Raw genomic sequence first — 23,305 nt, 5'->3', positions numbered from 1 at the left:
GGGTTTGCACAGTTCAGGTGGAAAAGGAGAAAGAATCTGAAGCGGTCACTCCGAGTGAACTGCAAGCTCATATTCGAGAGTTGAGAGCACAGATAGAGGAAAGAAGCCACTCAGGAATTCAACCACTGGCTGATTGCACTTTCAAACCCCCAACAGAGAAACAAAAACAGAAAAGTGATTCGCAGAGTGAAATACGGTCACTCAGAAAGCAAGTGAAAGCACTATAAAATAAAATGAGTGTGATGGCGGTGAAGTCTGCAACTGACTCCCCACAAGAACATTCAACTCAGTCTCGCAGACACAAAGCAGCTTCTTGCCCCAAGCCTGCTTCTTTTAAAGCATCATCTTCTAGCCAGAGTGATGAATATTTCTGCTATAAGTGTGGAGAAAATGGCCACATAGCTACAAGGTGCACTGCACCTGAGAACCCCCAGAAAGTCTTAAGAAAACTTATACGATTAGTACGAGGAGTATTTGGTCCTAACAAGGAGGACCCAAATCCTACAGGAGAAGAGCAATGCGTTGCTCGAACCAACAAGGTTGAAGTCCCAGAAACTGACACAGGCCTGCCTGAGGGTCTTGTAGGCCCGTCATTTATTCACACAGTCGAAGTCAATGATGTGGCCTGTGATGCTCTTATTGATAGTGGGTCTAACACAGGGGTCGGCAACCCGCGGCTCCGGAGCCGCATGCGGCTCTTTAGTCCTTATACTGCGGCTCCGCCTGGTTTGGGAAAATAAATTAGAAGTATTTAGCTGAAGTGTATTTTATTTGTGTTTAGTTCTTTTTTTTAAAACTTGTAGTTCTATATTGGAAGATTGTTGTGATATTGAAATATAAAAATAAAATAATATTTTATTATTTTTTTCATCGCTCAAAATAAGCGTTACACTCGGGGAAGCCGGTGTACCCGCCGAAACGCCGTGCATTTATCGAGACTTTCAACCCCAGGTAGGCCAATTATGGATCTTCGGATCCACATTATGTCAGCAGCTGTTCTCCACCGTGAACTATGTTAAAAACAAACACGCTCCCGCCTGACAGATGACAGCTTACAGTCCTGCGTAAAGATGAAAGCCCCGATTTGCAGACGCTGTGCAGAGGTTCAGGACCAGAAGTCTCATTGTAAACATATCACGGCAGACCCGACGATGTTTGCATGAACGCGCTTTTCAGCATCTCTATATTGACCACTTTTCACACACGGTTGCTGTACGCATACAGCCGGCTGTAGCTTTTCAGCTCACAGCCCGACAACACAACAGCAGAGAGAGCACAGGCTTTAAGGCGGCGAGGCGTGATTGCGGGTGTCACTCAGGTGCGTCCGACTCCCCTGCAGAGGCACTGCAGACCACGGCCCGCCGCACACATTAACCAGGTAAAATAGACATTTAGGCAGAATTTTGCAAATATCTATTTTTTTTTTAGCAGCATAGTGCTTTTTTTCCAATTACTTTTTAAAAGGGTGGCGGCTGACAACAGTTTTTGTTTGCTACATGGATCATTTTAGTTCAGCTGGGTGTCTTTGCTTTTGTTATATTTCTTTAACAGTTCAAAATGTGTTCATTACATAAATAAAATGTAATTTTCTCTGTAGCACTTCATGGATTTCATAAGCAGCACACCTTAGTTTCTCTGTGGATTCTTTTAAAAAGCAGTTAAAAACTTTTCTGTTCAAACAAGCCTTTTGTTGATCTACGTATTTTATATTCTTTACATTAGTTACATTTGATCTTTTACATTGTGCATAATATCTATTGATTCTATTGTTTATTTTAATATTTGTGTACAGCGCTTTGTGACTGCCTGTCTGTGAAAAGCGCTTAATAAATAAACTTTACTTACTTACTTTAGTTGTTTACACAAAGCACAAAGGTAAAAAAAACAATATATACAGTGTTATCTTCATTTTAGATGTCAAAAAGTATTTGCGGCTCCCAGTGTTTTCTTTTGCGTGGAAACCGGGTCCAAGTGGCTCTTTGGGTGTTAAAGGTTGCAGACCCCTGGTCTAACGTGACTATTATCTTTGAAAGCTGGTATAACCAACACTTGGCAGATGTCCCTATAAAACCTCTCTCTCGCTTGGGACTCTGGGGACTTGCTGACACAGAGTATCCCTACAAAGGCTATGTTGTTGTAGAGATGGAGTTTACCAAGGAGATCACTGGTGTCTCCGGGCAAGTAGAAGTGCTCGCATTGATTTGTCCTGACCCGAAAAACCAGCAACAAACCCCCGTGTTGGTTGGCACCAATACGTCTCTGTTCCGCCGCCTATGGGACTTGGTGCAAATGAAAGGTGACCAGAACACAGCTCATTCTATGAGAATTCAGTCTGTGTATGCCCCCATTAGGGCACAGGAGCAACTGCCAAAAAATGATGTGCTGGGACAGATAAAATGGAAAGGGCCCCGCCGTCTTTCTATCGCCCCAGGAGCAAATTGCTATGCCACCTGCAAAGTAGACAAGCACAGTGCCCCCTCCAAAGACCTTATCTTGATCGATGCACCCTCTGCCCAGTTACTCCCTGCCGGCGTGCTGGTACAGCCAGATGTGCTCTCAGATGCTGGCATAGACAGCAATAGCTTGAATGTGCTCCTTCAAAATGAGTCCACAAAGACAGTCTCCATACCAGTGGGATCTGTCATTGCTGAAATGTTTGCCGTGGATACAGTCACCCCAGTCCAACCCTCTGACCTTGCCACTGAGAAAATAGATCCAAACCTCTTCGATTTTGGGGACTCCCCTATCCCCGAGGAGTGGGGAGTAGCGGCAGAAGAAGAAGCAGCAGCTAAACATGGGATGTCAACAAACGTCTAGAAACTAACTCCTCACAGCGCTTTGTTACTTTTATTACCCTGACGGTGCTCGCTGCTCTACATAGATAAATGGAAAATGTTTTGCCCATTTTGTGGTGTTAGCTTTAGCCTCTTCACTCCTTTTTAAGCATCCCGCGTTTAGCTGCTGCTTCTTCTTCTGCCGCTAATTCAAAGGCGCTTTACCGCTACCTGTTGGGCTGGAGTGTGGACCATGACGGTTTTAAGGCCTGGATATTTTTTTAAGAAAATCCCTGTGACATTTAAAAATCTGAACATCATTATCTCACCCATACTCTTTTGTAAAATCTCTTCAAACATTAACTGAACACTACTTCTCTGAAAAACCCTCGTTTAGCTGACTACAAATCACTTTTCTGTACTACAAATATGGAGTAAGCCAAATCGTTGAGTCACTTCGGGTATTTCAGACAATCCCTTTCCGTCAAGAGCCACTTGTTAATTTGTTGCGGACTTGGTAAAGTGTTTTCTTAAATGTTATTTTGTTGTTGATGTTGTAAATGTGATTTGCACTTCCCAGCCACCGTAGTTTATAGTTACCTGAGTCAATAGAATAATTTTACTGTGACACAATACAATAGAATATGCAAATCTTACCAATGTTGAGTAAATGAAAGAAAGCAGTCATATTTGTTTATTATGTGAATGAAAGGACACATCATGAAAAAACAGCTGTTCACCACCTAGCACAGTGCAATCAGTTTTCCTGCTAGAAATTTCACAATTCCCGTTAGACCCACTAACCAAAGTAAAACCAACAAAACCAAACAGATGATCCCATTCAGTGGCACTTAACAGGTTAGTTCCCCTACCCTAGAAAACTAGCTCATGATCCTCATACAGTCACAAACAGCATCATTACCCACTACAGTAACACTCTCAGTCTCAACACTGTGGTTCTTATTAGTCTTAATAAATGTAATTAGTTTACAGCTGTCACACACTACCTTAGAATAGTTTTGGTACACTGATGTATTAACCAACTAATATACCTTTCTAGAGCTAGGCCTAATAAACACACACACACACAGATGAGTGAACTTCAACTGTGATGAGAGTCCCGTCACAGTTAATGTGTTGTTTCTTCAGAGCTTTTCCTTCTGACGTTTGGAGGGCAAAAGGAAAGAGCCAACATCCGTGATCGTATCTGACAAATAAAAGTAATTTCCTCAGGGTAACTCTGACAATTAGTGGATGGACATAAAAGGTCTTACAAGCTGACTACCCCGTGGATAACCCAATTTAGAGCAATTAGAGCAAGTGATAGGGAGGGTCATACTGGAAGGTTGTTAAAAATGTTTTGATTTCTCCCTTTTTCTCCCTCCCTGTGACCACTCATCATCCTTACTGTCGAGTTTATTTGACTTGGGTTGTACCAGTTCCTTCCAATGTTTGGAAGAATTCTAAATTATTATTGGTCTTGCAAAACTTAAGTATGTGTTTTTTCCACAAATGTTAGTACAATCTTTTTTAAGTGAAATTTGTGGTCAGAATTTTACACACACTCATCATGGGCAAAGATTATTTTGTGCTTTAAATGATTTCTTTGAAATGTTCTTTTTTTCAGGTGGAATGATTGCACAGCATACACATTTAATGACTTTAAAAAAGAAAAACTGGGTAAACAAGTTTGAATTTAATTTGGATTTCTCTAATCCACACAACTTGTCAGGATCCGAGTGGGCGTCTGGTGTTTTTTCCACTGCCTTCCTGTGTTTACTTGCGGAGCCCTGGTTCCTCACCTACCATACTCACCTGTCATCCATTGACGACCGTCAGCGAGTCTGTATTTAAGACCAGCGCAGCCATCTATTCTCTCCCAGTATGTCACCCATCTCATGTTTCCTTACCTCAATTAAGTCACTGCTTCACTCCCCTGCAGCTCAATTACCTGGACGCTGGTCACCTTGGCACGTCTTTGTAACCCACTCCTCAGAATCAAAACCGTTCACTGCTTTAATCTGCATGTCCTCCTGCCTCCTCTGTATTATCAGGAAAACAAGGTTGGAACCACATTCCCGGACACTCTGTCAGTTGCCCTCCCCAGAGCCTCACGGCCTCCGCCTGCAAAATGAGTATTCTTCTCAACTCCTTGTATGAACTCCTAACTTTCAGAACCTAATACAGTCCTGATCAAAAGTTTAAGAGCACTTGAAAAATGGTAAAAAAAATCATATTTTGCATGGTTGGATTTTAACGAGGTTCCAAGTTGAGCTTCGACATGCAACAAGAAGAAATGGGAGTGAGACAAAACATTTTTTTGAGCATGCAATTTATTGAAAACAACATTTAAACTGAAACAGGCAACAATGAGAAGGAATAAACTTGTTTAAAGCCTTTTAACAGGAAGAAACCTCCAGCAGAACCAGGCTCGGAGAGGGGCGACCATCTGTTGCAACTAGTTGGGAGGAAGAAACACAGGTTAAAAGACATGCTGTGAAACAAAGCCAGAGATTAATGATTGATAATTAAGTGCAAATAAGTGTATAAACCCACAGTGAGTGACTGAAGAAGCAACACTCAATGCATCATGGGAATCCCCCAGCAGCTTCGACCTATTGCAGCATAACTAAGTGACGATATAGGATCACCTGATTCAATCCTATCTATAAACTTTATCAAAAAGAAAAGCATAGTCTAAAAAGTAGAGAGGGTATTTGTCTCCCAAATCCAAACTGGCAGCTGGTTCCACATAGGCTCTGCCTCCCATTCTACTTTAAAATACTCAGGGAACAACAAATAAGAATAGAATAGAATACTTACTAATCCCTTGGGGAGGTCCCCACGGGGAAATCATGGTTCCAGGAGCACAACACCTTAAATACAAATAAGAAAAAAACACAGGTACAAATGATTAAGAATAAAATGTCAGCAGCAATAGAATTTACAAGGCAATAAATCCAGGAATTAAAGTGTAATACAGTCACCAACTGTCAGTGTGTTTGTTTAGGTCACTGCGTCTACATCATCCACCCCTCTCCTCCCCCTGCTGCTACTCCTTCCAAAGGGGCTTTTAGTCCTGCTGGGGAGGAGCAGCCTGTCACTGATCAGGCTTCTCTGTGCGTTGATGACAGTGTGCAGAGGGTGGCTGACATTATCCATAATATTCAGATGTTTGTCCATGGGTCCTCTTCTCTGCCTGTCAGCAGAGAGTCCAACTTCATGCCAACCACAGAGCCAGCCTGTCTGATCAGCTTCTCCAACCTGCAGGAGTCCTCTCTGGATGTACTTCTCCCCCAGCACACCACCACGTAAAAGATCCCACTGGTGACCACAGACTGGTAGAACATCCACAGGAGTTTCCTGCAGATGTTATCCTGTGAGCCGTGTTGCAAAACCAGTCCAGTGTGTTGTCTAGCTAAGCTCCAAAATACTTGTAGTTTCCCACAACCTCAACCTCATTTCCCTCTGTCAGAACTGGTTGATGACTGGCTGATGGTGCGGTTGTCCTGTTTCCAACTCTGTCTGCCCCCACGCTTCTGGGGGCATTGCTGCAGCTTCCCACCCTCATTATCAAGTACATTTGTGAGAAAAACACAGGGATTTTCATAGTCACACACACACACTATAGGAAGAATAAAAACTAAAAAGAACTGGTCAATGACATGGTGTGGACTTTCCATAGTTTACGATAAACTCCTTGTTCTTTGGGGTGTTGAGCTGCAGGAGGTTCCTCTGGCTCCAGACAAAGTCACTCACCAGATTTCTCTTCTCATCTTCTCTGCCATTCCTTATACACCCCATGATGCCTGTGTTGTAAAGGCTCACCTTTCAGCACATTCACTTCACCAGATGCACCTCGTTTCTTTTCCTCACCTTTGATTGGGGGTGGTGCTTGGCCTTAATTGCACTCACCTGTCACTCGTTATATAAGGACTGCACTCACCTACCCCTCACTCTTTCTTCACTCCCACATGGGGCGGCAGCTGAGGTGAGTTTCTCTTTGAGTCTCCTGAGTTCGCGTATTATGTTGAGTTACTTAAATCATACTCTATTTCCTTTCAGAGATAGCAGTCCATGTGTCTTTCCTTTACATTTCATTTCCATTATCCAATAAAACGACAAAACCTGCAAATGACTGATGACTGCTTAGTCTCATTCTAATCGGATGAGCCCATGATGATGACTACTTAAACCCTGAACCTTCCTACCTCCAAAACATGGTCCTCCGAGCCGGAGTAGTGTTATCATCATGGATTCACAGCAGCCATTGACTGAAGATTTGAGACGTTCTGGTCGTGAAAGGCGACCTCCTATCTACCTGCAGCAATATGACGTTCAGTACCCTGGGAGTAGAAGTGCTAGATGTGAGACAGGGAGTCAAACAGAATGCCAGCATAGTGACACAGACACACATGGGCTGCAGGATCCTGACAGTCAACCAGAGACATCCCCTGCTCCTTCACCCACCAACCAAGATGAGGTGATGAGGGAACTCCTGGTGACGATGAGGGAGATTAGGCAATTTATGATTCAGTTATCTCCTCCCCATTCTCGCAGTTCCTCCAGATCTTCAATTCACACTGTCTCATCTGATGAAAGCAAATCCTCTGTATGCGGTTTACAAGTCATTCCCCAAACACATCAGCAACATGAGCAGTTCCCAGTGATTGATCCAGCAACATGTCAATCACCCTCTCAGCCCCCACAGGTTTTCCACCACTCTGGTGCAGTTCTGGCTGCTAGCCCTCCTTTCCCTAATTCAACAATATTAGATGCTGCAGTTCCGTCAAGTGGTTTGCCTAGACCAGTTTTTCCTACACCAGATGAGACTCCTTTTAATTTCCTGGCCACACAACTGCAAGGTCCGCACCAGATTTCATGTGTTCAACCTGCTGTTCCTCTAGATGAAGACCCCGCTCAACCTCTCATTTGCATTCCAGAACCAAGGCAGCACGCTCCTGTAAAGCCGCAACAAGCTACATCCAATGGCTTACATGAACAGAAACCTTTGGTACCTGTTACTGCTAGCTCGGGTCACTCCTCTAGCATTAGAACACATGTATATAAGCTTGAGGGTCCTTCTTTCCCAGACCTTACCAGTGAAGATGAAATCCAGTATAGGCTGCTACGAATGGCCCTTACTAACCTGCTTGACCCTCAAGAGACAGAGCACTTTAAATATCATGTCCTTCTCGATCATCTGAAAGTAGACCAAGCTAAACGGTTAGCTATTTCCTTTTCCTATGCTCCTGACCCATACACTCAAGCCATCAAAGCTCTTGATGAGCGTTATGGGCAACCAAGACAGCTAGCATTGAAAGAGCTACGGAATATACTGGAGCTTCCTCCTATCAGAGCAGGTGATGGTCGGACTCTGGATAACTTTGCTCTTCGTGTGCAAGCTTTAGTTGGTTTGCTTAGCACCATGGGTGATCAAGGACGGACAGAACTAAATTGTGGCTCCCATGTCGATCGCCTACTTGAAAAGTTGCCTGCAGAGCATTCCAGTCGCTTCAAACGGCACATTTACAGGCAACAAGGAGATATGATGTATGACTTACCTTTGTTCTCGTCCTGGTTGCGAATGGAATGCAAGTGTCAACCAAGAAAGGACAGTCCTGCTTCATCTTTTAACCAGCCACGACCTGCCCATAAGTACACCCCTCCACTCACAACAATATTACATGGGACAAATCCATCCGATCCTGTACAGGCAACACAACCCATCATAACGACTAAGGCAAGATGTGCATATTGCTGCTCACCTGAACACCACATTAGCAAGTGCCCTGAGTTCATTAACAAGACAAAGGATGAGAAAATAAACTGGATAAAGAGAAACAAACGGTGTTGGCGTTGTGCTAGAACTCATCAGGCTGCAAAGTGTGATCTGAGAAAAGACTGTGCTACCTGCATGAGACGACATCTACAGATCCTATGTGAGGTGAATCAGAGACCTAGAACTGAAGTTAATCCTGTAGTGAGGACACTGTACTTTGATAAACCTAGTGACTGTCCCAGTGTACTATTGAAAGTTATGAAAGTGCTCCTGCGAAATGGCAAAAGAACTCTTGAAACATATGCCGTACTTGACGATGGCTCCCAACGCACCATGCTTCTGACATCAACAGCTCAGCATCTCAACCTAACTGGGGAGGCAGAGAGATTATCACTTAGAACTGTCCGTCAAGAAGTTGAAAATATTCAAGGTTCTTCCGTAAGTTTCAAAATCTCACCCATTGCACACCCAGAGAAAACCTACACAATTGATAATGCCTTCGCTACAAGTCACTTAGCACTTTCAGACCACACCTACCCCGTATCATCTCTCCAACAAAGATACAAGCATCTTCAAGGTATCCCATTACCCTTCATTAACAAAGCAGCTCCACTACTGCTCATAGGCTCTGATCATACCCACCTTATTACGCCTATTGCACCAGTTAGACATGGACCATTTGGATCTCCTTCAGCAGTCAAAACCCGCTTAGGATGGACACTTCAAGGTCTGATCACAGACTTCCAACCCCAGAGCAGTTCCACGAATGCCCAATGTTTGTTCACATCTTCCAGTTCAGGTTCAGGTGAACCGCTCCAGCACATCCTCGTGTCCACTGATGGCTCTGAATTCATTCAGCCACCTCCTACTCTACCATCAGCAGTATCTACGTCCTCACCTGCAGTGCCACTATCACCAGTTCCACCGCCTGTGGCTAACTTTCCGCCAGTGGTCAGGGCGCCACCTGCTCCTAGATCACCTGGTCCTGCCCCTGCCAAGTCCCGTAAATTACCCCCAGCACCTGCAAAACTGCCTGACGGTCTGCAGGTCTGGGCCTGCAGCTGCATCCCACGCGGTTGGCATTTGGACCTGCTTTGCCGCCACCGCTGGCTACATGGTCATCCCCCTGAACTGTCTGGCCTACGTTGTCGACCTCCAGGTTGACCTCCTGAACCTATATCAGACCTGTAGCATGCCCCCGCTTCGTGAAAAAGAGCAACTCTAATCCTTTGAACATATTTCTCAGTAGAAATATGGGGGCGGCTGTTGTAAAGGCTCACCTTTCAGCACATTCACTTCACCAGATGCACCTCGTTTCTTTTCCTCACCTTTGATTGGGGGTGGTGCTTGGCCTTAATTGCACTCACCTGTCACTCGTTATATAAGGACTGCACTCACCTACCCCTCACTCTTTCTTCACTCCCACATGGGGCGGCAGCTGAGGTGAGTTTCTCTTTGAGTCTCCTGAGTTCGCGTATTATGTTGAGTTACTTAAATCATACTCTATTTCCTTTCAGAGATAGCAGTCCATGTGTCTTTCCTTTACATTTCATTTCCATTATCCAATAAAACGACAAAACCTGCAAATGACTGATGACTGCTTAGTCTCATTCTAATCGGATGAGCCCATGATGATGACTACTTAAACCCTGAACCTTCCTACCTCCAAAACAGCCTGTGTCATCTGCAAATTTCTGACCATGACACATCACTGAGCAGAAGTCTGAAGTGTATAAGGTGAAGAGAAGAGGGGCCAGCACCATGCCCTGAGGTGCACCAGTGCTGCTGAGTGTAAGACTTGATATCCTTCAGCCTGATATAGTGTGGTCTTTCTGTGGGCTAGCTGCCGATCCAGGTAGCCTCTCCTCCACGTTTTTTCCTGTAGGTGTCCTTGGCCACCTTCAGGCACTGCTTCACCTACCGCTGTGCTGACTTGATAACTGTCCTGTCCTTTATTCTGAAGGTCCCCTTCTTCCTGTTGAGGACACCCTTCACCACCTGTGTTATCCAAGGTTTGTTATTAGAAGAACATTGTGCTGTCTTGACAGGGGAGACCACATCCACACAGATGTTCAGGTAGTCAGTCAGACAGCTGGCGGTCCCTTCATTGTCCTTATCACGTGGATCCAGCAGCACATCCCAGTCAGTGGATTCAAAGCAGTCTCTCAGGGCATTTCCCGATACAGTGTGGTGAAGCAGACTGCCTTTTAACCAGAGGAGTGTACTGTAGTTATGGTCTGACTTTCAGAGTTGGGGTAGAGGTGTGACTCTGTATGCATCCCTCACATTAGCATACATGAGATCAATTGTGCTGTTATTCCTACCGGACAGTTCACAAACTGGTGGAAGCAAAGTGGAGTCCAATGAGACGTGATTAAAAACAGAAAATGAAAAATGCCTCTGAATACTGTGTCTGCAGCCGTGCTGCGACTGTGAGAAATGTGTTACAGGCAGTATCTGCATCAGTGTGTTTTGGACTGTTTTGGACTACATTTTGAAAAAAGCAAACTGAGTCTAATAATTAAGGTTGAGGCTGTCATTGTTAGCATCTACATGGATGTTAAAATCAACCACAATAATTATTTTATCTGAGCTGAGCACTAAATCAGATAAAAAGAAACACTGAGTAAGGCACAGGTGGATGATGGTCAACAGCAAATAAAACTGGTTTTTGAGTTTTCCAGCTAGGACGGACGGACAAACAAACATCAGCAGAACTGTTTTGTAGTTTCTGGGTGGGACGCTCGAGTGAATGGATGCATATAGAATGATGATTTAATTGGTCATTTAAACTTTTTAAAGAGCTTTTATAACTTAATATATAATCCTGGAATCCCTTGTATTTGTGGGTGACTCTTCTGGGGACTGTATTGTCCTCCTGGGGGGGATCGTGTGATCTAGAGGGGTGTGATTGGGAGAAACAGCCTCCACAGTCTAAACCCACGTGTTTTATTGTTGGACTCCTTTAAAGGAAACAAGTTACAATTTTTACATTACAAAATTGAAGTAATTAACTTTCATCCATTACCTACTGAGAAAAGAAAATAATGAGAGTACGACTGCATTACCAGATAAACACTTCTCATTTGTCATATTTGTTTTTGTTACTAAGCTGTGTACATACTGGAAGCACTTCACTCCTCGCACATTGCTTTGTAGTTGATGTCTCGTGGCCATTCCCCCTCTGGCTTCCGAGCACTCCTCCTCCTGCTCTCCTGACTGAATGCTGCTGCCTGAGCCCGGCCCCTCCTCAGCTCGAGGAGCTGCTTTTACTCACTCAAGCACCAAGGGACACAGGAATCATGACTCTGCTATAGAGGGCAGCCTCTACGCAAGCTCCTCCAACAACAGACACATTTCCCACAGCTGATGTTCAAGGCAGAATACATCATGAAGAATCTCTAAGGACCTTTTCTTTCGTCTTTCCTCTGTGAAACTCACCTTTAAGTTTTCTGAAATTCAAAATTTGTTACGAAAGATGAGTGTGAAAAAAAAGGCTGCACTTGTCATCAGCTGGCAGAAGTCATTTTCCATCATGGCCCCTTGGAGGAAAGGTAAAGTGCTCTTTTTTTCCCCTCATAAAGTCCTGAAGCCTTTTGTTTCTCAGCTGTTCTTGTTCTTCAAAGGGTTTTGAATCTTGAGGAGCAGATGTGTGAGCTATTGTTCTATAAAATTAAAAGCTGATGTCAGTTTTGTTTTTGTTTGTGGTACTTGTGCAACTACTAGCAAGCTTTCAGTTTGTAACCATTTAATCATCAGATAAAGGACAGCCACTAATTTCATCAATGCAAAGACAGCACCAAGAATGGGAGAGACTAATAGAAGCAGTTCTGACTTGAGTTACAGTGCTCCTGCACATTCTTGTCTTATCTCAATGGTTTTTGATAAGATGGGGCCCCACTGACTTTGATAAAGACTAGAAGACTGAGTAGCACGGATGGATGGCACCGTGGTCAGGAAGTAGTGGAAAACATAACAGGGACCCCAGCTGTGCCTTCTGTTTCAATATAAGCTCAGTGTAGGAGGCAGATACACAATAACATATGCTACTAGCTTGATTTACTGCCCTCACAGCAGGGCTCATCTGATTTATTTCATTTATGTTTGACTGCAGATAAACTGCAGTGGAATTCCTGTTGTGAAACTTTTTAGTACTCAAGTCTAACTGTAAAAATAAAACAACAGATTGTGCATTTAGAAATGCTCTAGTTGAAAACAACATTGCTTTAGAAAATAAGAAAGGGCTATGAGTGGGGATGGCGTGCTGTTCCAGGTCCTAGGCCAATAATGATCGATGAGCTAGGAAGGACTGAAGGGCTAGATGCTTGACTTATTCTGTTATCTGTTCGGTCTATGTAAAATATAAAGGCAATGTCAGTTTCCGTGTTTTTGTTTGTGATACTTTAGTCAGTTGAACAAATCCAGAAAAAACTGCTTATTTGTCATAATTTATTCAGAATATGTGCAACAGCTGGAAACAGTTTTATCAAGATTTAAAGAGTAAAGACAATCATTAGTTTTCATGAAATTGATCGAGATCCACACAAGAATTTGATGACTTTTCCACGTCTCTACCAGGTCGCATGAAATTAGACCTGATGGATGTCTTGTAGACAAAAAGAGACTGATAATATACCACCACCTTGGCTCTAAACCCAGAAGACCAGGCTTCCTAAAACAACAAAAAATGCTTGGCTGCTCCACCTGAGCCTCTTCTTCTGTAGCTCCAGATGATAAGTGGTCAGTTTAACCACCCACAGTGACCCTGACAAACACACACCACAGCAGGGCTGTAAAAATAGCAGGCCTGTCACAGCCTGTTTATGACCTCGTGTTGTCAGAGGCCAACTAAACCAACAGCTAAGCCCAAAGGCTTTCCATATATGTGTAGTGTGTGTGTTTTTTTAAAGAGACAAATATCGTTCTCTGTATTAAGAGACAGCCAGATGGCACAAACCAGAAGGTTTAGCCAACATCTATGAGAAAATTAAAGCCACCTTTTATAAGAGCGTGTGCAGTTTGAAGGTGATTTCATGAGAGGAAAAAAGAAAGTGCTTCACTTAAGGATGTATGATGATCGTCTTTGGAGCCACATTCACAGTTTGTATTTCTTCTTTATGATACTTTTGCTTATTCGCCATGTAGCACACATACAGTATACTTTTATCATGTTTTTTTAATTTAGAAATAAATATTATTTTTATTTTAAAAAATCTTTTTTTTTTTTACAGGAAACTTTAAGTAACATAGCCTTTACCGAATAAATATCACAGTTTAGCTTCCTCACCTGAGGTATTATCATATCATCATCATCATTATAGTTTGAAAAATGTCCAGCAGTCAAAAAAGCATCTGATGTCACCAGAGCTGCTTAAAATTATTTCCAGATAACTGCTCACATTAAGCATTTGTATTATCATTATTACAGTTTGGAAAACCTGCAAATTAAACACAAACTGGAGAACTTTATTTGTTATCGTAATACAACAAATGATTCTGAGATGCCAAAGTTTTTGTTATTTATTTGAGGAAATTCATTTTGCAAACATGTAACTCCATAAGACCACCACTCACCCAACTGTTGTTTTGGCATTTCTGTTCTTAGATGGAATAACTGATTAGATCCTTAATAATAATCATTAAACCACACTCACAATGCAACATTAACTAAGGTCTTGATACCACTTGGGTGCAACTGAATCCCAGTGACATAAATTTTATCATCAAACAGTGAGACAGGATGTTTCTAGTTCCCTCTGCCTTCAAGGCAGCTCAGAGCTTTGTTATTAAGGTGTGAAAGCCTAAGGCATCAGGAGGAGGCAACAGGGCAATCTGCTTACTCTAATTTAACAGCATTAGTCCCAAAACTCAGACTTTTTAAGTACTCGCTTGATTGAAAATTCAGTGGAATGTGAATAAATATGAAGGACATGTTCAGACAGAGACGAGGCTTTAGAATGAATTTGGGTGGGGGCTGCGTTGGTGGACTGTCTGTAATAATATGTTGCTGGGTTCAGAAAGCACAGACACTAGAGACTGCTGTAAATTACAGGATAAAATACCTGTTTGTGTTGTTTGGCCAGGATGAGGACAGCTGGATCACGGCGACACCTGTCCAGCTGACAATTACTGCACAGAGAGCACTTTAGGGATGGATGGGGATTGGATCACAATGGCCAGAAGTCTGTTTACATGGCTGACTTGGCCTTAGTGTGTAATTACACTTGCCCATTTTTGTGTGCTGGCAATTCACATGAACAGACCTCCACTGAAAGTCTATGATGAAAATAAAAAGAATCCCGAGAGTGAGAATCACAGGGGTACAGGATTATTGAGACAAGCTGCTGTACATAGTTTAATCGCTCTGATGGTTTTGTCTTTTCTGTTACTTGTTTATGGAAATACAGTTTTGGGCTCTTATGTCACTGAAAACACATCAGCTGCTATTTGGCTTTGACAAGTAAACTCTGTGAAGGAGTTACAACTGACATAACAAAGTAACCTCGCCAAACGGACACATGCGGACCTGCCTCATCTCTCTCCAGTTAGAAGCATCAGTGCTGGCTAACACTGGGTTAATGCAATTAAATGAACAAAACCTTTAATTCAAACTGAAGTGAAACTTGTGACTGGTCAGAGAGTGAGGCGAAAGAGACAAAAGAGTAGCACGATACTATTCATGTAACAATAAATATATAACTGCTGCTCAGCCTACCTTCAGCACTTTGTTACTTTATTAAAATACACTAAAATGTTAACATTATTTCTGATATGATTATTATAAACTCATGTTGATGAAAAACGCTGATACCTAGTGTAGCTTTCTAAATGTAATGTTCTGCTCATTTGGTAAGAGTACTGATAATCTCATCTGTATTTCCTAGAATAGTTATCATGCACTCAAAGTAACAGTCTTTAAAGGCAAGTATTGTGCTGTCTTTCAGGCTACATATAATTTAGTTCTAACAGCCAGTATGAGCTCAGCTCTTCATGCTGTGTATTTAAAAACCATCAACAGTAGCCAGGATGTGTTAAAATAGGATTTGGCATGTGCAGAAACCCTAAGATCAGGTGTAGTGGTGCACCATGTGGAAAAGAATTACAAGTCACATAATCATTTGTTTTGTGAGCTGCAGGCTGTGATCAGCTGACATGTGCTGCTCACTGCTTCTTGTGGATTTAAGGCTCCAGCTGAATTCAGCAAGATATAAGCAGATGTTACAAACACTGTGAGGCTGATTCATGACGCCAGTATAAAAGGTAGAATTAAACGAATTAATCTAATCAAAAATCATCAAATTAAATAAATTCACAATATAAATAAGAATAATTGATGTCCTGGATGTAACCTGTCATTGACTGTCCACCATAAAGAATCATAGGGAATCATTAAACTTACCCACAGTACTTCAAATTCACCATTTTAACAGTTTTAAATGCTCACTGCTGATATTTATGGCAGCTTTGAAACCTCTTGTAAAAGACTTCCTGAACCTTACAGACTTTAATCTTGTTCAACCAGGCAGCGGCCCCTCCCATGAGCGTGGACATACTTTGGATTCAGTCTTATCTCGTGCTCTGTAATTATGTGATATTCAAATTTGCAGTTTAAACTTTTCTGATCACATGTCTGTTATAATTCAAATTTCTGGGCCATGTTCACCAGTTAAACCTTTTACGTGTGCATGACCTCTGCATCATCACTGCTGGACATTCTTCTGCTGTTAATCAGAATATTGGGGCCCCTCCCTTAGACAATCACTCCCTTAAGCCGAGTGCTCATCATCTGCTCAGTTTGTTGAAGGCCACTTCTTCAAATGCTCTTGAATTTTGCTCCTTTTAAAACCAACTGTGTTAAACCTAAAACGTATCCCTGGATGTCACCCAGGCTCTCAGACTTGTAGAAAAGCAGAAAGAAAATGCAAAAAATACTTTTTTTTTTACCTCCTAAAAAAACAAATCTTGAAGCAACAGTTCTTTCAAACTTTAGACCAATCTCTAAACTCCCTTTTCTGTCCAGATTCTTGGAGAAAATTGTCTTGAATGGAATCTCATTTCAGCCTGGTTTCCAAATGTTACATAGAACTGAAACTGTGCTTTTAAAAGTTTATAATGATCTTTTATTAGTTGCTGACATTTTAGTGCTTTTAGACTTGAGCTTGCTCTGCATTGTGGTATTCTAGAGTTTAGACTGGACAGCTGTGTCGGTATTGAAGGAGCTGCCCTTGAATAGTTTAAATCCAATATAACCTTTCTTTTTGTGGCTCCTCATACACATCCAGCCCCGTTACATGTGGGGTTCCTCAAGAATCTATTCTTGGCCCAGTACTCTTTTCTCTTTACGTGCTCCCATTAGATTCTATTTTCAGAAAATATGGAATCTCATTTCAATTCAATTCAATTCAATTGTATGTATATAGCGCCAAATCACAACAAAAGTCGCCTCAAGGCGCTTCATAGGTACAGCGAAAAACTCAACAATCATATGACCCCCTATGAGCAAGCACTTTGGCGACAGTGGGAAGGAAAAACTCCCTTTTAACAGGAAGAAACCTCCGGCAGAACCAGGCTCAGGGAGGGGCGGGGCCATCTGCTGTGACCAGTTGGGGTGAAAGAAGGAAAACAGGATAAAGACATGCTGTGGAAGAGAGACAGAGATTAATAACAGATATGATTCAATGCAGAGAGGTCTATTAACACATAGTGAGTGAGAAAGGTGACTGGAAAGGAAAAACTCAATGCATCATGGGCAGTGTTCCCTCTAATTTTTCATGTGTCTGAGTGAACACACAAACTCCCTGAGCGTCCCTTGGACCACTGTGAGCGACATCAGACGTGAGCACTGTGGTCACGCCAGCATCTAATCCATCCAAGTTATATGGTTTATTAAAATAATCAAATTACAGCATTTACATTTTTGTTAGACTACTTTTAATTAACTGCTTTAGCCCACTTACAGTGAAAATAAAAAAAAATCCTGTTCATGACCTGTGTAGTATGTTAACACTATTGGAAGTAAAAATAACTTGAACTCCAATTTTGAAAACACAATTTTCTTTCTTTTCTTTTTTTTCATAAAGCTCTGACTTGTATTATGAGTCTGTGGTCTGGGAGAGAGTCTGTAACTCTCTGTCTGCAAAATACAGGATATAATGACCAATGTTGGGCAATTAATTATATAGTTACTACTTCAAAAAAGTAACTCAGTTTGGCAAACAACAAAGTTTTTTGCAGCTATTTATTTTTTTTAATGCAGCCAAGGTGTTTTTTTAAATAAACATTTCAAACTATTTACAGAACAATCAGCTGTTCTGCATCAAATTTGATCCCACACAAATTATTTGTGCCACTCCAAAAAATAATTCTGTCCACTATGAGATCAGTGGCGTGTCCAGCAGGCCACCCCCCCAACCAGACTGGCCACCCTAGGTGCCACCCCGAAGCTAAAACAATAAAATTCAATGAAATATCAAATGTACGATTATGTTTTCACAGTGAAGCTCAGATATCCGAGTGTAAGTGAATGCTGCATCGGCTTCTGCACTATGAGCATCATGTTAGCAAAGGTAGGAGAGCCAAGCACCGCAGAAAACATTTTTTTGGTGACAGATTAACAGGTTAACATTGCTGGACTGGCCATCGGGCATACCGGGCATTTGCCCGGTGGGCGAATGACTTCTTTATTTATTTATTTTGTAAGGGCATGAACAATGAGAGGTGGTGGATTGGCCAGATGCTGGCCGATGTGTAAAAAAAACTCAGTTGTTTGGTGGTCGCTATGTCGGAGCTTCCACAGAGGCCAGCAGGTGGATGAGGGAAGGGGAGGCAGGAGGAGGAGAGACCCGAGGCAGCCGCCGGTCCGAGTGTCAGGTGAACTGAACTTCAGGTAAGAAGTTATGACCTGCAGTCTATCTGGGTCAGATATAAACCAAGTTTAGGTGGACTTGATGCATTCTCAATCATCCAGGAAAGTAAATCTCCAAAAGTTGAATCTGTTCATCTGGACGTAGCGTTTTGTGGGAGAAACGTTTCGTCACTCATCCAAGTGACTTCTTCAGTCTCAGCTGACTGCAGGTTTCCCCAAACCTTATAAACAGTACATTTGCATAATGACTGAAACCAGCCCACTGAGAGAACAATGGGCTGTGAGGTCAGTTCCTTAATCATAATTATGCAAATTCCCATGACCATTGATCAACAATCACCGACCAACCTGCAGTCTGCAACCTGCAACCTGCAGAAACCTGCAGTCAGCTGAGACTGAAGAAGTCACTTGGATGAGTGACGAAACGTTTCTCCCACAAAACGCTACATCCAGATGAACAGATTCAACTTTTGGAAGTTTAGGTGGAGTTTATTTCCGTTATGCTGAGTTTTTACAGTCAGTTACAATAACTCGTACTGCGTGCTAGCTAGCATGACAGAGTTTCTGTACAGCTGGGTGGGTGCTATGATGTTACTGATAGTGAACTTTATTTTATTCATAAGGTTAGTTAGTAGAGTTGCCAACCGTCCCATAAAACACAGAATCGTCCCGCATTCAGAGAAAATATTACACGTTTCGTATTGAGCTGAGAAGAGACGCAGTTTGTCCCGTACTTTAAGTATAATGAAAAAAAGACACAAAGCTGGAGTTATTCTGTGTTTTTGCTGCACAGCTGCCTCTTCTCCTCTCATTCTCTCCCCTCTCTCTCCTGTTCCTACTTCAATCATGAAACTGATCAATGATCAGCTGGTCGGCTTTTCTCTCTTGTTTGTTTATCTCCCACTTTGCGCCAGATAGAAGAAACCAGGGGATGTCGCGCTAAACAACAGCAGCACGTTTAAGCTTGATCAGCTGTTGTTAGAATTTATTTAATAATAATTTCTAGTATCAGCTGATGTTTGCTGGAGCCACAGCTGTAAAGCTGCTGGTCATGATATCGGTTTGGATATGTGGTGAGAGGGAAACATGCAGATGAAACCAGGAGATGTCCTTACTGAATCATCAGAGCTGAACAGGTGATGGAGAAACAGGTTTACCTTTTAGGTGACATGAATGAGCTGAAGGGAAGTTATGAACTGTTTCTGAGAGACAAATAACACCAGGATCCTTTTCTATGTAGCTGACAGCTGGTAACTGTGCAGGGGCGGGTCTAGCAAAGTTATGCCAGGGGGCCAGGTAGGGCATTAACAGGGAAAGGGGGGCACAAGGAAATACTTTTCTTTCTTATTCTCATTTAAAATATCTAGCTTTTAAAAAATAATTATCTGAATCTTGTGAACAAAGTTTTTATTTGACGTAAATTGTATAGAGATCATACATATACCAACAAGACAGTGTACATCACTGTCACAACAGGGTTTGTCTTCATTCAAAGGCTTTATGGCTTTAATACCTGGTGGGCCGGTCTGTAGTCAAAATGCCTGATTTTTTGTCCCAGTCCAGCCCTGCAGGTTAATACTGGCAGTGTCACCATGCCAGCTGACTGTATTTCATCATCAGCCAGTGTTGTTCTTTATACATCAGTATTACCAAAGTTTACCATAAGGCAGCATAGAAAGTATTTACTTGCTTTCAGGTTTCATTCAAATGTTAGTCTTTTCATTTGTTTCCCCACTTTTTTCCTGTTTCAAAATCAAACACCAGTTTGTAAGAAGATTATCTTCTTTTTTAAATAGGCAGATAAAGTTTTGCATTGGCTAATTTGCCAATTGTATGTTAAAAATGTTTGTATTTTAATATTCAAAAATGTTTTTGCCCAAAACATATGTGCACTATATTTCCGTAAAATTACTATGCAAATATTGCTGTCCTTGAATGCTGAATAAACACTGACAAAGCACTGATTGTATCTCTTGTACATTATCAACACAGTATCTAAAAACTTTGCACCGTAGTGGTTAAAACCTCATTCTAATAAGAGTTAAAAGCACATTCGGTTATTAGGTTTATAGAGTTGTTGAATTATGGTTAACGGTTGGTGGAATTTTTTTTTTTAACATTATCTGCCAATTACATCTGCCACCCTTCTCCAAATCTGTGCCCCTACCTGCCCCCCCCAACAAAAATTTTCTAGACACGCCACTGTATGAGATAAAGGAGAACAACAGCCTGATACCTGCAGGCCTGACAACAGGAGATGTATCACTGCTGTAACACCTGTAACATTCAGCAGCCGCCTCATTGTTCTGACACACACAACAAAACCACTGACTACACTACACACTAACTACACACTAACTACACACTAACTACACAAGATTTGCGCTAAACGTCTCAAATCTCTCACATCTCAGAACACCGCCGTCACTCCTAAAACTTCCCCCCGTTTCTTAACAACTAAATGCCACGTTGCCATATCATTTTTTGATTGGTCGACACGGTACTTTTTTCGACCAATAGGAAAGGGTGGGGGGTTTTTTGATTTTGTTTTTGCTCACAGGCGGAGAGCGCTTTCGAGCGTTTTCCTTATAAAACGCCGTTTTTACCGTTTCTTCCCGCAGTAAATATAAACAACGACAGTATTCAGGAAGAAAACCAAACATTGCAGATATTTTTATCATAACTCTGGTTTTACGTGGCCGATCAACACAATTTAAAAACTGGTATAAAGTCCACACTTTTTCCGTCAATTGTTCCGTCTGTCCTGCTCACATCTCCAATGGTTGTACACGTTGTCATTAACGTGGCTTCACTGTACATCAGCCAGGCCGCTTTGCTAGCTAAAACACCGGTGTCGGCACATAAGGACGCTGTCATAGCCTGTCAACGACGCTGATTAGCTGCGTATATACGAATGTGAATCGCATTATTGGCTGGACTATAGGATAAGGTGGCATCGTTCTAATCCCATACAGGAGTAGCGAGTCACTGACTAACACTGCAAAACAGAATTGTTAAAGTTTTAATTTTAATTTCAATTCAGGTTAGATTTTTTTTTGTGCGCAACGCAGATTTTCTGTGCGCAGAGACCGTGCCAGCAGTGCGCAATTGCTCACGTGCGCAGCTTAGAGGGAACATTGATCATGGGAATCCCCGGCAGCCTACGTCTATTGCAGCATAACTAAGGGAGGATTCAGGGTCACCTGGTCCAGCCCTAACTATATGCTTTAGCAAAAAGGAAAGTTTGAAGCCTAATCTTGAAAGTAGAGATAGTGTCTGTCTCCTGAATCCAAACTGGAAGCTGGTTCCACAGAAGAGGGGCCTGAAAACTGAAGGCTCTGCCTCCCATTCTACTTTTAAATACTCTAGGAACAACAAGTAGGCCTGCAGTGTGAGAGCGAAGTGCTCTAATAGGGTGATATGGTACTACAAGGTCATTAAGATAAGATGGGGCCTGATTATTTAAGACCTTGTATGTGAGGAGCAGGATTTTGAATTCTGGATTTAACAGGAAGCCACTGAAGGGAAGCCAAAACAGGAGAAATCTGCTCTCTCTTTCTAGTCCCTGTCAGGACTCTTGCTGCAGCATTTTGGATCAGCTGAAGGCTTTTCAGGGAGTTTTTAGGACATCCTGATAATAAAGAATTGCAGTAGTCCAGCCTGGAAGTAATAAATGCATGAACTAGTTTTTCAGCGTCACTCTGAGACAGGATATTTCTAACTTTAGAGATGTTGCGCACATGGAAGAAAGCAGTCTTACATATTTGTTTAATATGTGCGTTGAAGGACATGTCCTGGTCAAAAATGATTCCAAGGTTCCTCACAGCATTACTGGAGGCCAAGGTAATGCCATCCAGAGTAAGAATCTGCTTAGATACCATATTTCTAAGATTTTCAGGGCCGAGTACAATAACCTCAGTTTGATCTGAATTAAGAAGCAGAAAGTTAGCGGCCATCCAGGTCTTTATGTCTTTAAGACATTCCTGCAGTTTAACTAATTGGTGTGTGTTACCTGGCTTCATGGACAGATAGAGCTGCGTGTCATCTGCATAGCAGTGAAAATTTATGCTATGTCTTCTAATGATGCTGCCTAAGGGAAGCATGTATAATGTAAACAGAATTGGTCCTAGCACTGAACCCTGTGGAACTCCATAATTGACCTTAGTGTGTGAAGAGGACTCTCCATTTACATGTACAAATTGGAGTCTATTAGATAGATATGATACAAACCACTGCAGTGCAGTACCTGTAATACCTACAGCATGTTCTAATCGCTCTAATAGGATATTATGGTCAACAGTATCGAACGCTGCACTGAGGTCTAGCAGGACAAACACAGAGATGAGTCCACTGTCAGAGGCCATAAGAAGATCATTTGTAACCTTCACTAAAGCTGTTTCTGTGCTGTGATGAGCTCTGAAACCTGACTGAAACTCTTCAAATAAGCCATTCCTCTGCAGATGATCTGTTAGCTGTTTGACAACTACTCTTTCAAGGATGTTTGATATGAAAGGAAGGTTGGAGATTGGCCTATAATTAGCTAAGACTGCTGGGTCTAGAGATGCTTTTTAAGTAAAGGTTTAACTACAGCCAGCTTGAAGGCCTGTGGTACATAGCCGATTATTAGAGATAGGTTGATCATATTTAAGATCGAAGAATTAATTAATGGCAGGACTTCTTTGAGCAGTTTTGTAGGAATGGGGTCTAAAAGACACGTTGATGGTTTGGAGGAAGTAATTATTGAAGTTAACTCAGAAAGATCAATTGGAGAAAAAGAGTCTAACTTAACATCGATGGTACTAAAAGTAGCTGTAGATAATATTACATCTGTGGGATGATTATTGGTAATTTTTTCTCTAATGATAAGAATTTTATTTGTGAAGA

At 42.0% G+C, this 23,305-nt stretch overlaps 1 protein-coding gene and 1 long non-coding RNA gene across 5 annotated transcripts in view; one reads left to right on the top strand and one right to left on the bottom strand.

Moving 5' to 3' along the window:
* Positions 1–5,089: 5,089 nt before the first annotated feature.
* Positions 5,090–10,288, bottom strand: LOC112842044 (uncharacterized). Of its 2 annotated transcripts, none has more exons than XR_003213626.1 (3): positions 10,220–10,288; positions 5,598–6,985; positions 5,090–5,232 (listed from the first exon to the last, which is right to left on the bottom strand). It is a non-coding gene; the product is annotated as an uncharacterized LOC112842044 (long non-coding RNA). The 2 variants fall into 2 exon arrangements; XR_003213627.1 differs by lacking the exon at positions 10,220–10,288 and adding an exon at positions 9,837–9,960 and having other exon boundaries at positions 5,598–6,602.
* A 1,695-nt stretch (positions 10,289–11,983) lies between these two features.
* The window catches only part of si:ch211-250c4.3 (uncharacterized), a 40,357-nt gene continuing 29,035 nt past the window's right edge, over positions 11,984–23,305 (top strand). For 2 of the 3 annotated variants that reach the window (XM_005461435.4, XM_013265022.3), the window contains exon 1: positions 11,984–12,110. In XM_005461435.4, the coding sequence (XP_005461492.1) occupies positions 12,035–12,110 (76 nt within the window). In that variant the 5' untranslated portion in view covers positions 11,984–12,034. Of the gene's footprint in view, positions 12,111–18,423; positions 18,443–23,305 lie in introns of those variants that run through there. The other variant, XM_025897794.1, reaches the window with a different exon arrangement.

This window comes from Oreochromis niloticus, linkage group LG13, assembly GCF_001858045.2.
Source record: "Oreochromis niloticus isolate F11D_XX linkage group LG13, O_niloticus_UMD_NMBU, whole genome shotgun sequence".
Classification (NCBI taxonomy): Eukaryota; Metazoa; Chordata; class Actinopteri; order Cichliformes; family Cichlidae; genus Oreochromis; species Oreochromis niloticus.
Note: the sequence above shows the minus strand (reverse complement) of the source record. Positions and strands in the feature narration are given on the sequence as shown.